The 14,546-nt window shown below is 36.2% G+C and overlaps 1 protein-coding gene across 5 annotated transcripts in view; it reads left to right on the top strand.

Moving 5' to 3' along the window:
* CNKSR2 (connector enhancer of kinase suppressor of Ras 2) overlaps window positions 1-14,546 on the top strand; it is a 285,732-nt gene that overhangs the window by 178,705 nt on the left and 92,481 nt on the right. For 3 of the 5 annotated variants that reach the window (XM_070784405.1, XM_070784407.1, XM_070784410.1), the window contains one exon: window positions 13,223-13,312. The exons of the other annotated variants lie outside the window; for them this stretch is intronic. In XM_070784405.1, the coding sequence (XP_070640506.1) occupies window positions 13,223-13,312 (90 nt within the window). The remainder of the gene's footprint in view (window positions 1-13,222; window positions 13,313-14,546) is intronic. 5 annotated transcript variants of the gene reach the window in all.

Raw genomic sequence — 14,546 nt, 5'->3', positions numbered from 1 at the left:
ATTCTGGCCTGGAGAATTCCATGGACTGTATAGTCCATGGGGTCGCAAAGAGTTGGACATGATTGAACTACTTTTACTTTCATTCTAAAAAGCATTAACCCATTTAATCCTCACAACCCCAAGAGGTAGATAACTAATAGAATCCTTACTTTATAAATGAGTTAAATATCTTACCCAGCTAGTAAGTGGTAGAACCTTGATATTTGTTGACTCTATCAGTGTTACTAGCTAACTAAATAATATGAAAATATTTTGCTAAAGTGTAGAAAAGTAGTTCAAAAAGGCAAAATGGTTGCCTGAAGAGGCCTTACAAATAGCTGAGAAAAGAAGAGAAGCTAAATGCAAAAGAAAAAAGGAAAGGTATACCCATTTGAATGCAGAATTCCAAAGAATAGCAAGGAGAGATAAGAAAACCTTCCTCAGTGATAATGCAAAGAAATACAGGAAAACAATAGAATGGGAAAGACTAGAGATCTCAAGAAAATCTGATACCAAGGGAACATTTCATGCAAAGATGGGCACAATAAAGGACAGAAATGGTAGGGACCTAACAGAAGCAGAAGATATTAAGAAGAGGTGGCAAGAATACACAGAAGAACTATATAAAAAAGATAACCATGATAACCATGATGGTTTGATCACTCATCTAGAGCCAGACATCCTGGAATGCGAAGTCAAGTGGGCCTTAGGAAGCATCACTACGAACAAAGCTAGTAGAGGTGATGGAATTCCAGTTGAGCTATTTCAAATCCTAAAAGATGATGCTGTGAAAGTGCTGCACTCAATATGCCAGCAAATTTGGAAAACTCAGCAGTGGCCACAGGACTGGAAAAGGTCAGTTTTCATTCCAATCCCAAAGAAAGGCAATGCCAAAGAATGCTCAAACTATTGCACAATTGCACGTATCTCACACGCTAGCAAACTAATGCTCAAAATCCTCCAAGCCAGGCTTCAACAGTATGCGAATCGTGAACTTCCAGATGTTCAAGCTGGATTTAGAAAAGGCAGAGGAACCAGAGATCAAATTGCCAACATCTGTTGGGTCATCAGAAAAGCAAGAGAATACCAGAAAAACATCTACTTCTGCTTTATTGACTACGCCAAAGCCTTTGACTACGTGGATCACAACAAACTGTGGAAAGTTCTTATAGAGATGGAAATACCAGACCACCTTACCTGCCTCCTGAGAAATCTGTATGCAGGGCAAGAAGCAACAGTTAGAACTGGACATGGAAAAACAGACTGGTTCCAGACTGGGAAAGGAGTACATCAAGGCTGTATATTGTCACCCTGCTTATTTAACTTCTATGCAGAGTACATCATGTGAAATGCTGGACTGGATGAAGCACAAGCTGGAATCAAGATTGCTGGGAGAAATATCCATAAACTCAGATATGCAGATGACACCACCATTATGGCAGAAAGTGAAAAAGAACTAAAGAGCTTCTTGATGAAAGTGAAAGAGGAGAGTGAAAAAGTTGGCTTAAAATGCAACATTCAGAAAACTAAGATCATGGCATCTGGTCCTATCACCTCATGGCCAGTAGATGGGGAAACAATGGAAACAGTGAGAGGCTTTATTTTGGGGGGCTCCAAAATCAGTGCAGATGGTGACTGCAGTCATGAAATTAAAAGATGCTTGCTCCTTAGAAGAAAAGTTATGACCAACTTAGACAGCATATTAAAAAGCAGAGACATTACTTTGCCAACAAAGGTCCATCTAGTCAAAGCTATGATTTTTCCAGTTGTCATGTATGGATGAGAGAATTGGACTGTAAAGAAGGCTGAGTGCCAAAGAATTGATGCTTTTGAACTGTGATGTTGGAGAAGACTCTTGAGAGTCCCTTGGACTGCACAGAGATCAAACCAATCAATCCTAAAGGAAATCAGTCCTGAATGTTCATTGCAAGGACTGATGCTGAAGCTGAAGCTCTGATACTTTGGCCACCTCATACGAAGAACTGACTCATTGGAAAAGACCCTGATGCTGGGAAAGATTGAAGGCAGGAGGAGAAGGGGACAACAGAGGATGAGACGGTTGCATGGCATCACATGAGTTTGAGTAAGCTCCGGGAGTTGGTGATGGACAGGGAAGCCTGGTGTGCTGCAGTCCATGGGGTCACAAAGAGTCGGACACAACTGAGTGACTGAACTGAAGTGAGGAAAGTAGTTTGTCAAAATTTCATTACTCCTTCAAAATTCAAGCATCTGATTTCAATCAAGCAGAACTAGGTCTAATTATGTATGTTCTTCTATATGTTTTGTATTTCCTGATGGTACAGTAAACATGCATTCACATAGACATGGCCCTAACACACTTTAGGAAAAGACAGCTGAAATGAGGGGTAAAGTTAGCAACAGTGTGTTAGGCTGTTTTTAAATGAGAAACTGTAATTGGGTTTTACTTTCCTAAAAAGATAAACAAGAATGATTCCTGGAAACACAGATACAGTAGGGTAAACAACCTAGATTAGTGATTGCTGGTATTGGCTTTATAATCAGCTATACTTGTTAATCCTGTCTGCCATCTAATTACTCCACTCTAGGGCTCAGTTTCTCATTTGTTAAATGAAGATGATAATATCTGTCTCATAGACATTTTGTGAGAATTTAATGACAACAGACTGTAAATTGACTAGAAAGTGCCCAGTATGTCCTAGATATTTATTTTCACTGCTTCGTTATTACATAGAAACTTTAGTGCTGCTGAGAGAATAGATCTTAAGTGTTTTCACCACATACACAATAAAGGATAAGTATTTGAGCTGATAGATGTGTTAAGTAGCTTGATTGTGGTTATCATTTCACAGTATATATGCATATCAAATCATCATTTTGTATACCTGAAATGAATGCAATTTTTATTTGTCAATTATCCCTCAGTAAAACTGGAGGGAAAACAATCAAAGAACTGAAATACTTCAACATGTAAATAATATTAATAATAATAAGAGCTATTTAAAATTCTTTGAAGAATAAGATGGGATGAATAAACAGAAAGTTCAAGGAAGAAAAGAAATTGTAATGTGAAAATAAAAAGGAAAAAAGGATAGCATTAAATTACTTTAACTATTTGGTCTCATCTGCTCATGCTTCAAAGGCAAAGGTTCAAGTTGGATGAGATTAGTTGCTTGGCAACTTTTCAGAATGATAGTATTTCCCATCAACTTTCTTTTTTCATTGTTCACAGACTCCTTGCTCTTGTTGCTCCATCACAGCACATTTCTGTGCATATAAACCTGCTAAAAGGTAGACACAGTTGGCTGAGTCCCTTTGTGGTTGTGAGTGGTCATGTTTTCTAAAAATAGGATAAAAACATATTTTTGACAATAATATTGTAGAATAGTATTCGTTTGAAGAAATTCAGACCTTTTCTGATTTATTGAAAATCCAGGACCTCATAGAAAGCACACAAGTGAATGCAAGGTTGGTATTTTACAAGTGCTTCTCATAAATGTTATTTGTCCACAGTGTGCACTGAGGAAAATTAATTTCTATATTATACCTGATCATTTTCCACTGGAGTAGTTGGAACAAGAGAAAACCAAATACCATGTCCTTTTTAGCTACATAAATACTACATGGCTTGAAATGACCTGTAATAGCATGATGAAGGACCTATGGGCAGTGATACTGGGAACTGAGCTTTATCATTGTGAGGTCAGGATATGGTCTGAAGGTTTTAGGGTCTCTCATCTTACTTCAAAATCACCTTTCTCTGTCGTACAACTTCATTCTATCTTTTGGGCAGTTGAATTACAATTAATAGCATTATTTCAAACATTTCTTAAAGATATGCAGAATACATTCACAAATACATTTCCAAATGAAAGCTTGTTCCCTCTCCTATGTTTTTTTAGTATAAATTGTCTTTATCAAACAATAGCCCAACTGTTATTCATCAGCTATTAGAGACAAAAGAAAATGAGATTCTAACCACAAGAAATTTCTGTGCTCAAGTAAAATGTACTACTTCCAAAGCAGAACTAAACAAAGTACAAATTAGTAAATCAAAAATGCAGATATATGAGACAAGTACTGTACTCATAGGAATTCTTATTTAGGACTGACTTAATACATTTCATAAAGACTGCATGTTGGTTAGCTTCACAAAATAATTTTGACTATCAAGCTGATGGTGATAAGGGACCGTGTAACTGATGGAAAAGTAGTTCAGCAATATTTTGGCATGGAAATAGAAAATAGTCTAAAGTAAAATTTAGAGTAATCACCTAGGGAAGGTGCTCTTCCTTAATCTCTATAATTTTACTGATTAAAAATGGAGCATAAGTTTTGAGGTCGGATAGAACTGAATTTGGTGCCAAGGCTTGGCCTTTAATAACTGATTGACCTTGTACTTGAGAGTTACCCTCACTGTACTTTTGTTTCCTTATCTGTAAAATGGGATAGCAATACTACTCAAAGTATTTTGATGAGGATCAAATGAATTTTATGAGGATTAAATATATGCCAAGTACTTAGCACTGATTTTGCCTCATAGAAAGTACTCAAGTAATGGTGCATTAAATGGCATAGTAAATCACTGCTGCTCATAAATAAAAGTGTCTCAAAGATTGTGAAGTGCTGATGGATCAAATTAATACTTCCTCCTTTACTGTGGAGGGGATCAGTGACGAACTAAAGGAATGGAAGTATTCCCAATAACCAACCATTTAAATCATGCCTATGAAAAGAAATAGTTTGCTTGTTTTTTTCATTTGGTTTTGAAAAGTAAAAGGAAGAACATCAAATAGCTCATAACACTAGAAATCTCTGTGATACAAGTTTTCTTTTTAAGTTCTGTTACTGAAATCATCACTTCATATGTTAGGTATGTTTAAAACAATTTAGACTCCACGTATTTTTAAAGTATAAGATTAGTCGCTTTTTAAAAAAGAATAGAGAAAATAATATGCTAAGTAAATTGAATAGCTGGAGACTTTCAAAAAAGTGAAATCTGGCAAGAGGAAACCAAGTAACAGATAATAGTAAGATTAAGGGGAAAAAAACTTTTAATAAAATTCCAGCATATTAATATATAGATAAAAAGGAAGAATTAGCAAACCAACAAAGTTGACACAACTATTAGAGAAAAAGAAAAACATCTTTAAATGAATTAACAGAAAGATAGGAACTAAGTGAATTAGTGCTTCCCTTAAAGACAAAATGGGAAAGCCAAAAATAGAAATAAACCAACTCAGGAGATTTGTAACTGGGTCAGTATTGTCCCCTAGGGGACATTTGGCAATTTCTGGGAACCCTGGTAGTTGTCATAAATGGACGTGGAGGTGCTACAGGCATCTGGTGAGTTGAAGCCCAGGATGCTACTAAACATCATAAAATGTTGTTTTATGATGGGGGGAGGACACCCCTCCCCCCAACAATAAAGAATGATCCAGTCCAAAACATCATGAGTGCTACTGTTGAGATACCCTAGCTAAATTAAGAAGAATCGGTTGTCACAGAGTCAGATATTTACGACTCGAAAATCAAAGAACCATTGTATGACATAGGGCCAATTGCCTTTTTCTTTCATTCATGCAATCTGGGAACTTACTGCTCTGAAATGATAAACCTACATTTACTCGCACTTAGCATATTCTCGGGAGAAGGCAATGGCACCCCACTCCAGTATTCTTGCCTGGAAAATCCCATGGACGGAGGAGCTTAGTGGGCTAAGAGTCAGACATGACTGAGCAACTTCACTTTCACTTTTCACTTTCATGCATTGGAGAAGGAAATGGCAACCCGCTCTAGTATTCTTGCTTGGAGAATCCCAGGGACGGGGGAGCCTGGTGGGCTGCTGTCTATGGGATCGCACAGAGTCAGACACGACTGAAGCAACTTAGCAGCAGCAGCAGCATATTCTCTGGGAAGAAATAATACAAGCTTGTGAGTGTCTGAGATGACTTACCCAGCTCTACAGTAGAAAACCTAATCATGGCATCCCTTGGAGCAGGAGGGAACTCACTGTCCCTAATTGAAATCAGAATGCATTTTCCCTCCATGGGAAAATGATGTACTAAATAGCAGCCAGGTGAAATTTAAATAGAGTGGTTGATGTCTGCTTTCAAATCACAATGTGGCTTAAATAATCCAGCATTTTCTTATGTGTGTTCTTCAGATCACTACTTCTGAAAGAGATTCTTTGTAAAAGAAAGAGATTATGTGGTTAATTAAGATTGGGAAGCTCTGCATATTTTATCCCCGTCTTGGAGATTATTACGTGTACATTAGCATACTAAAGGCTTTGAAAATCTTGGTTTCCCAAATGTATTTGTACATTGCATCTTCTTTGGTTTTGGTCACAAAATACCTCCCAATGTAACTGATGTTTGATGGCATATATTTTGACAAAAACTGATACAGACTTGCAGCTCCTCTTAAAGACCCATATACTAATGATAAAATTTAAGTTGCAAACTGCTAACTTAACAGAAATCCTCTATCCTTAACTTGAAGTCTGCCCCAGCAGACAGCTTGTTGAATGTCGTCTTCATTCTTATCATGCAGAAAAGCCATTCTCTAGAGTAAATCTTATTTGTGATGAAAGTCCAAACTAAAGTAATAAATACTAACTGGAACGATCAGTGCATGGCTCCTCATAGAATTACTTTTATCACAGCAAGACAATTTGCTGGAATCTTGGAAGAAATAGATCCCTGGGGATAGAAAATATCAAGTGTGAGATCCAATCTTGTTAAAAGCAAAGACTAAAAATTATACACTGAATATCTTAATGACTGGAAACATTAAAGCAAATAATTAAAACAATAGACAGCCATTTAAAAGTATACATATGACAACCTAACATTACTTTATAAATGACACATCATGTCAAGCCAGTTTATTTTCCATCTTTGTTCAGGGATGGATAACAAACACAGTTACAGCTACAGTTTATGTTCCAATCCTCTACAAGTTCTTTACCTAGCCTTTAAGAACTTTTTGCAAGAGTTGCAAACTGGCTGGGAGTATAGTTGTTTAAAAAGCAGTAATCATACATGTCAGTGAATTATTTTTGAAGAAAAATGAATTGAATCTTTGTATAATGCAATGGTCTTCAATTCATCACTGAGGCAACTTAATATAATGAAGTTACAAAGTCTACGTTCACAGGCTGACTCCAACATTGATTATCAATGAAATCCTAAGAAATTAACTGGGGTGTGTGTCAAGTTTTAATATAATGAAGTTACAAAGTCTACGTTCACAGGCTGACTCCAACATTGATTATCAATGAAATCCTAAGAAATTAACTGGGGTGTGTGTCAAGTTTTTCATCTCTACTGTTTTAAAAAATATTTTGCTCTATTGTCATATTTAACTGGAAAATGGGATGTTTTTAACCAAATAATATTTACCCCACATCATCCTTCTTTCCCACAGCTGTATTGCTGAGCACAGCAGGAGGCAAAAGTATTTAGCATAGCTCATTGCTTTTTTACCCACCAGAGCCTTCAGAAGAGAACCCAGAACTGTTTTGCCACTTAGTATTTAAACCACTGAATTCTTCCCAGACCTCCCACATGCCTCTAATGTAGAGGAATAGTCTCTATGCACAGTGGCAACATTTCAGCTGAAATAGCCTGCCTTTCTGTACTCCAGTGTGTACAGCACATTTGCTTTCTTGGCAGAATGTAATTTGGTTCAAAATGTAATTCGCCTTGGAATCAAGTGTTCAAAATTCCCTATAATTTTTGATGCGGTTCAAAATTTTCTCCTTCAACAATTTTTATGTGACTCCCCATTTAAAGTCTAGATCACTTTTAGGGAGCAGTAAGAAAATTCACAAACAAGATATAGCTTATTCTTTGAAATTATATTTTGTTTTGCTTCTCTATTAATGCAACCAAAAAGATTTCAAGTTAATAATCATCAGGTTTGTATTTGATTTATATTGTTATAAGGTGTTAAATCCAGTACTTAAATAATCATCACATTGTGATGTTTACAAGCCAGTTTTTCCTCCCAAACTCTTTTATCTAGAAGTGAACATTTTAAAATATGGCCCTAGAGATCAAAGTGCCCATTCTTACTTATTTTATTAGATCCAGATATGTTGCCTTTATCCTTTAAAAAGCACTGACTTTCCATTTAATTCAGTTTTACTCCTCTTTAAATGTGTGATTCTCTACCTTAAATAACCTCGGGATGTTTTCCTAGAAATGCAGTCAACCATCTGAAAGTAATTTTTCTGTCTGGTATGTGGGGAGTTTGATGGGTGTATGTGACATGCTTATAACTTAACATTCCTTACTATACTCATTTTCATCAAAATATTGGCTAAAATATTCAGAACAGATGTGTATTTGTGTGTGCGTGTATTTTTCTAGAGAAAGCTTCTTTTGTGAGCAATTAAAAGGTACATCAGACATAAAGAGAAATTTCTCTGCAGCCTTTTTTCCCCCAGTTCTTTGGCAACTGTAATAGAGAAGATTACTTCTCAGATGCTGTATATCATCCTGAAACGTAATGATTTTAGCATGTTGGGGCCAGAGTTTTAAAAATGTAGGGGAGGGATACGACTGAAAAAGGCAGCAATTCAGTAGTATTTCAACATGCACCATGGGTAGTTTAATATGGAGATGTTTCTAGATAAGAAATCAGGAGGCAGGATTTCTAGTTCTGCTTGATTAGCACACAGCTTTGTCAGGCTCAGTTTGTTAGAATAATGAAAGTGGTTGGTCAGAAAGGGAGGGAAAGTGAGGGGGAGGGGGAATGGAAAGCTGACAGGAAGAAAGGGAAAGGAAACTTTGAAAATAGAAACTAACTGTATAGCTTGGACCATTTTTAACTCCAACGTATGAGGAAGGTCCCCTATTTACTTTCTTAACAGGTCATCAGTTAACAAATATTGAGCTGTTAACTATGTTTAAGTCACTGTGGTAAATGATAGAGATACCATGGTGAACAACAGAGAAATTTCTGTTCCCTTGTGAAATTTACATTATAGAATGGTGACAGAATTCAAGCAACTAATTTAATAAATACTTACTTGACTATAAGTGACACACTATGAAAAAAATTATGAAAGAAAAACAAATACAGAGATACCCAACCTAGAACAAGTTCAACAAGAATATCCCTGAGGAAATGACATTTTTGCTGAGCTCTAAAGTATGCATTTGAGTTTAGTAAGAGAAGAGGGGACAAAAACCAGAGAAAGATAGTATCCTGGGTGCCAAGTGAAGAATGTATTTCAAGAAAAGAATAATCCTCTGTGTCAAATGTTGCAGATAAGAAAAGTCAAGGGTTCTGAGAATTGTCTTTTGGATTTAGCAACATGGAAGCACTAGTAACCTTGACAATAGTAGTTTTAGGGGAGTTGAGGGGCAAGATCTTAATTGGAGAAGATTCAAAGAAAAGAGGAAATTCTACATGTAAGTGAGATCATACAGCATTTGTGTTTTGTGCCTGGCTAATTTCATGTAGCATATGTCCTTCAGCTTCATCCATGCCATCATAGATGGCAAGATTTCCTTTTTATGGCAGAGTAATATTCCTGTGTGTGTGTGTGTGTGTGTGTGCTCATGCACCACGTTTTCTGTATTCATTCATCTATTGATGAACACTTGGATTGTTTACATATCTTAGCTATTGTGATCAATGTTACAATGAATGTGAACTCTTGGAGATACTGATTTCATTTCCTTTCAAAATATGCCCAGAAGTAGGGTTGCTGGATCCTACAGAAGTTCTATTTGTAATTATTTGAAGAACCGCTGTGATGTTTTCCATTATATACACTTGAATTTTGCTAAAAGAGTAGATTAGATCTTAAGTGTTCTTACCACACAGTCGACACAGTCATACATGCACACACAGATGGTAACTGTATGAGGTGAAGGATATCATAACCTGCTTGCTGTAATCATTTCACAATGTGTTCGTGTGTATACATACAATCACATTTCACACCTCAAAAAGTCATTCTGTACAGCCTTAATGTGTAACATTTTAATTTGTCAATAATACTTCAATAAAGCTAGGGGAAAAAAGAGGAGAGAAATTGGAGACTGAAAATCAAAATGAGACTTCTAGGAGTTTTTCTGTAAAGGGGGCCAGAGAAAGGGGTAATGGGGTGGCTGTTAGCGAAGAGAGGTTTGTTTATTTTTTAAGACTGTAGACATTACAGCATGTTTGTATGCTAATGGGAATCACGGGTAGAAAAGGGAAATTGATGCTACAAGAGAAAGTAAGGTAGAATTGTTCAAGAGATGCCCTTGAGTGAGAAAAAAAGGAGTAGGATCCAGTGAACAGCCCAGTAATCTCCCTAATGTCTAGCATCCTTTCATTCAAGCGTTCAAAAGAAATTTAGTGAATACCCACACTGGGTCAGAATCCTTGCCAGGAACTTTCATAACAAAGATATATAAGACCCAGTTCCTGCCAAAAAGTAGGAAAAACCTATAAACAGAAAGATAGAATACAGTATAATTAAGGATCGTGTATACCAAGGAGCTAAGGGAGCCCAGTAGAGCAAGCAGTTAACTCTGCCACAGAGCACCATAGCATGTGTAATTGCATTGAAAATACTTTATTGGCTAAGGAAAAAGTCAGTTTATTTTCAGACAGTTCTGTACACTGCTATTAAAGCATAGTTTCATATTGAAATAGTATTTGATCATTGTAAGGCATTCCATCGTTGTCAATATTCTTTTTTTTTTAATAGATCACCAGTTTATTATAAAGCATATAACATGGGAATAGCTGGATGGGATAGATGCATAGTGAAAGACATGGGGCAAGAGCTTGGAGCTTCTGTGCCCTCCCTAGGGTGCCACTCTCCTGAACTCTCCTTCTGTTCATTGCCTGGGAACTCTTCAAACCCTGTCCTTTTGATTTGTATGGAGGTTTCATCGTGTAGACACAGTTGACTAAATAATTGATCCTTGGTAATTAAACTCACTCCCCAGCCCGCTCCAGTCTCTAGAGGCTGGGACTAGGACTGGAATTTCCAAGCCTCTAATCACATGGTTGATTCTTCGAGTAACCTGCCAGTAATTGGAATATTACCCCATGTCTTTGCTTCCAACAGTAGATCCCTGTCCTACTGTATCTCGCTGGTGCTACTCTTCTCCTGAATTGTCTATTTATTGTTTCTTTGCTTTTTTAGAATATTTCTTATCAATTTATACATGTCCCTTACAATATGCTGTTCAGTTTGGCTTGTTCTTGGACTTTCTAAAACTTCTATCTGCTGACACTCAGTGTTTTTAATTTAATTTAGTATATCTTTATTTTATTTTTTAATCATTTTTAAAATCGAAGTGTAATTTACAATGTTTTGTTAGGTTTAGTTGTACATCAAAGTGATTCATCTATATATATTATAGATTATTACAAGATATTGAATTATAGTTCCCAGTGCTAAATATTCTTTAAATTGTATTTTGTGTTCTGTTTGTGTTTAGTTGCAGCTAAATATAGTTCATATTTTTTAAAAAGCTACTTGCCATTAATTTCAGAATAAAATTCAAACAAAATCCAAAAGTATCTATCTTTGACCTCTTCTACATTTAGTATTCTACAGTAAGAAATACAGTGCACAATTGGCACCTCTATAGAGATCCTGGTTAAAATACTCCAGATGTGCAACAGATATGAAAAGCCAAGTAACAGAATAATTTAACTATGAGACAGTAGCAGAGAGATATTGCAAGGCTTATGATCGTGTGTCACCTACATCAGCTCACCCAGATTCTCTCTGTAAAATTACAGAGATCTACCCCATGAAAATTTGGAAACTGAAGTGATCATTTATGAAGTCATTTGCACACCTTGTAAGGAAGTCATTAAGTAAATACTTCATTTGTGGGTCATTAATAATTTTATCATGTCTAGTTCATCTCAAATTTCAAAGAGCTTAGTAAAATATACTGAATAAACTGTATTGGCAAAATGCCATTAAGTTGTCACATTTTCCCTTAACAACATAATGAGGAAGAAGTATCTTAATGGATTTTTTAACGAAATATGTGGAATGTCTGTAACAATTTGATTGTGAAATTTATCTAGCCAAGGGGGAGAGTGATGAGAACATATTGTGACCAAGAGGTGTTGAAAGGTGGGAAGATTGGTAGATTAAAGGAGGAATTGTTAGAGTGCTGTGGACGATATGCTAAAAATACAGGTTTTAGTTGAAAAGTGGGATACTGGGAAGAATTACTGCCTTTTCAGGTGACAAGATTAAGCATATGACCACTAGAATGGGTGGAGGAGAGAATCTCAAAAAACTGAGAGCCCAGAATATGAGTGGGTGAATATTGAAGTTACCAAAAGTTATTGCAGAAGTACGATTTGAATGCCTAGATTTGAGCCCTGGTACTACACACTTACTGTGTGTTCTTGGGTAAATTGTGTATGCTGTCCCAGACCCTTCATCTGGCAAAATGAGGGTAATGGTTTATTTCTTATAATTTTGAGAATTAGGTGTTGTGCTAGGTGTCCTTTTTAAACTTGTGAGTGATTTTTCTTTTGGCTATTTTGTGCTTCATAAATTCTGAATTGATCAGAAATCAATTGATCATCCTCACCAAAAAGCTATCCTTAAAGTCTATGTCATGAGTTCTGCTTGCTAAAATAAAATGCTGTTTAGTAAGAACACAGACCCAGAGGAAAATGGGACAGACCAAAGCAGTGATTACTTGAATCTGGAAACTAGAGTTCATAATAGCAAAAGAGATGCTCAAGGGCAGACCCAGCTTTAGGCCGTAGAAAAGAATCTAGCCGCATTGCTGAAGCATGGTAGTATCTAAAAAGCAGATAGGAATTAGGAAGCAGTGAAGATGGGAAGTTAATACTGTGTTCCAACATTAAATACAAGGGGCTACTGTCTTGAAGATTGCCTATCAAGATAAAGATACTTGGACATTGAGGAATAAGACAGATCCAGTTATAGAAAATGAAGTCACTAAAATAATGGTCCTCTTTGTAAAGGACCACATTCTTAAAGTCTAGGGCTCCTAAGAGAGCAAACCTAGGCTGTTCTGTATTACTTATAAAAAGTGCCTTAAGTTTGCATTATCACCTGGCCAATTGCCACAGGCAGTTTCACCTTCTGGCTCAAAACACACATATTTTTCATCTTCACAAATGCCAACCATAATGTTGCATATGAGTGAGTGTGTTTTGCAGACTGTAGCTAAAAGTCAGTTTAAGTTTGAGCATTCATGGGGAAGAAAAACAATGTGATGTGAATTTTGTTCTCTGTGTTTAGGCAAGCTACGACCTATATCTATGCCAGTGGAATATAATTGGGTGGGGGACTATGAAGATCCAAATAAGATGAAGAGAGATAGTAGAAGAGGTAAGTGTTCTAGAATTTCAGTGTAGGCTGGGTTGTTGAAACAAAAAGCAGATTTAAATGTTTTTTTACATAGGATGTTATGGCTTCAGTGAAAAACTATTCATTCTCTTATTGATTTTTATGATATATCCAAACCGACTCAGACCAACCTTTAACTGTCTTGATCGATTATTAAATAAATATCTTCTCCGAATGCCTCCTAAGGGATTTAGGGTAGATAAGTACAGTGTAAAAAATTAATATCTGTTATTTGAAATTTAATACTTGGAAAACAAGGTCAGAAGTGTGAAACTGCATAAAATAATTAAATTCAATGAATAGGAAGTGTTTGTGATCAGTCCCCATTGGTCCGCAATGCCACCCTCACTATTTTTGTATTAATATAACCTTAAAATGAGTTTTGAAGTACATGGGTAAAAGCTAGTAGAAACTGGGCCAGTGTCTCTAAAAGAAAACCATATAAAAATGGAAGAAAAAAAAACCTGCTTTGCTTTTTTCTCTCCTGTTTGCTGTTCAGGGTTATCTTCTTACTTGGGGGTGGGCTACACTTGAAGTATCTACTAAAAGTAAGTTTTTATGTTCACTTATTCCTGCTATTGAGGTGAGCAGTAAAGAAGGCAACGGGAAATTTCACTACTAAATGGGATTGAACCAAGTGTGGATGGATATGGTGGGCCCAGTGGGTCATGCTGCTACTTCCATTTTCTGAAATAAGATCCGTGAAGTTATAGATGAAAAACAGAAACAAAGCAAAAAAAAAAAACTCTTCATAGAACATGACTTCACAAAGCTTCCTTTAAAACATGTTTAACCCATTTGCCTGTTATTTCTAGCCTGTGTGCAAAATTTATTTCATTAATGCACAGATCCACAGACCACACAGAAATAAGCAAGCATGAATATCTGCTTCATTAGTCTTAACACTTGTTTTATGGAGCGAGCATTTCTGAAAATGTTGGTAAATATAGGAGCATTGAGATTACTTTACATCTATGTATTCACTCCATTTTCCAAACTTCAGTTTCTAACCTCTTCTGTTTTATAGAGTTAATCAAGAAAAATATTTTAGGAAAGAAACACTTGTATGCCTTTTCTGAGTCACCCTTTTGGGACTTGATATGATGGTAACATCTTGGGGAATAAAGTCTTTATGAAGTAGAGTTCTGGCTATCGATTTAAGCATAAATTTTTTGGACTAAGTTTCCTCACTATTGGTCCATAATGTGGGCTTTTA

The sequence above is a fragment of the Bos indicus genome, chromosome X (assembly GCF_029378745.1).
Source record: "Bos indicus isolate NIAB-ARS_2022 breed Sahiwal x Tharparkar chromosome X, NIAB-ARS_B.indTharparkar_mat_pri_1.0, whole genome shotgun sequence".
Lineage (NCBI taxonomy): Eukaryota > Metazoa > Chordata > Mammalia > Artiodactyla > Bovidae > Bos > Bos indicus.
The sequence above is the reverse complement of the archived record's forward strand: the minus strand, read 5'-3'. Positions and strand labels throughout refer to the sequence as shown.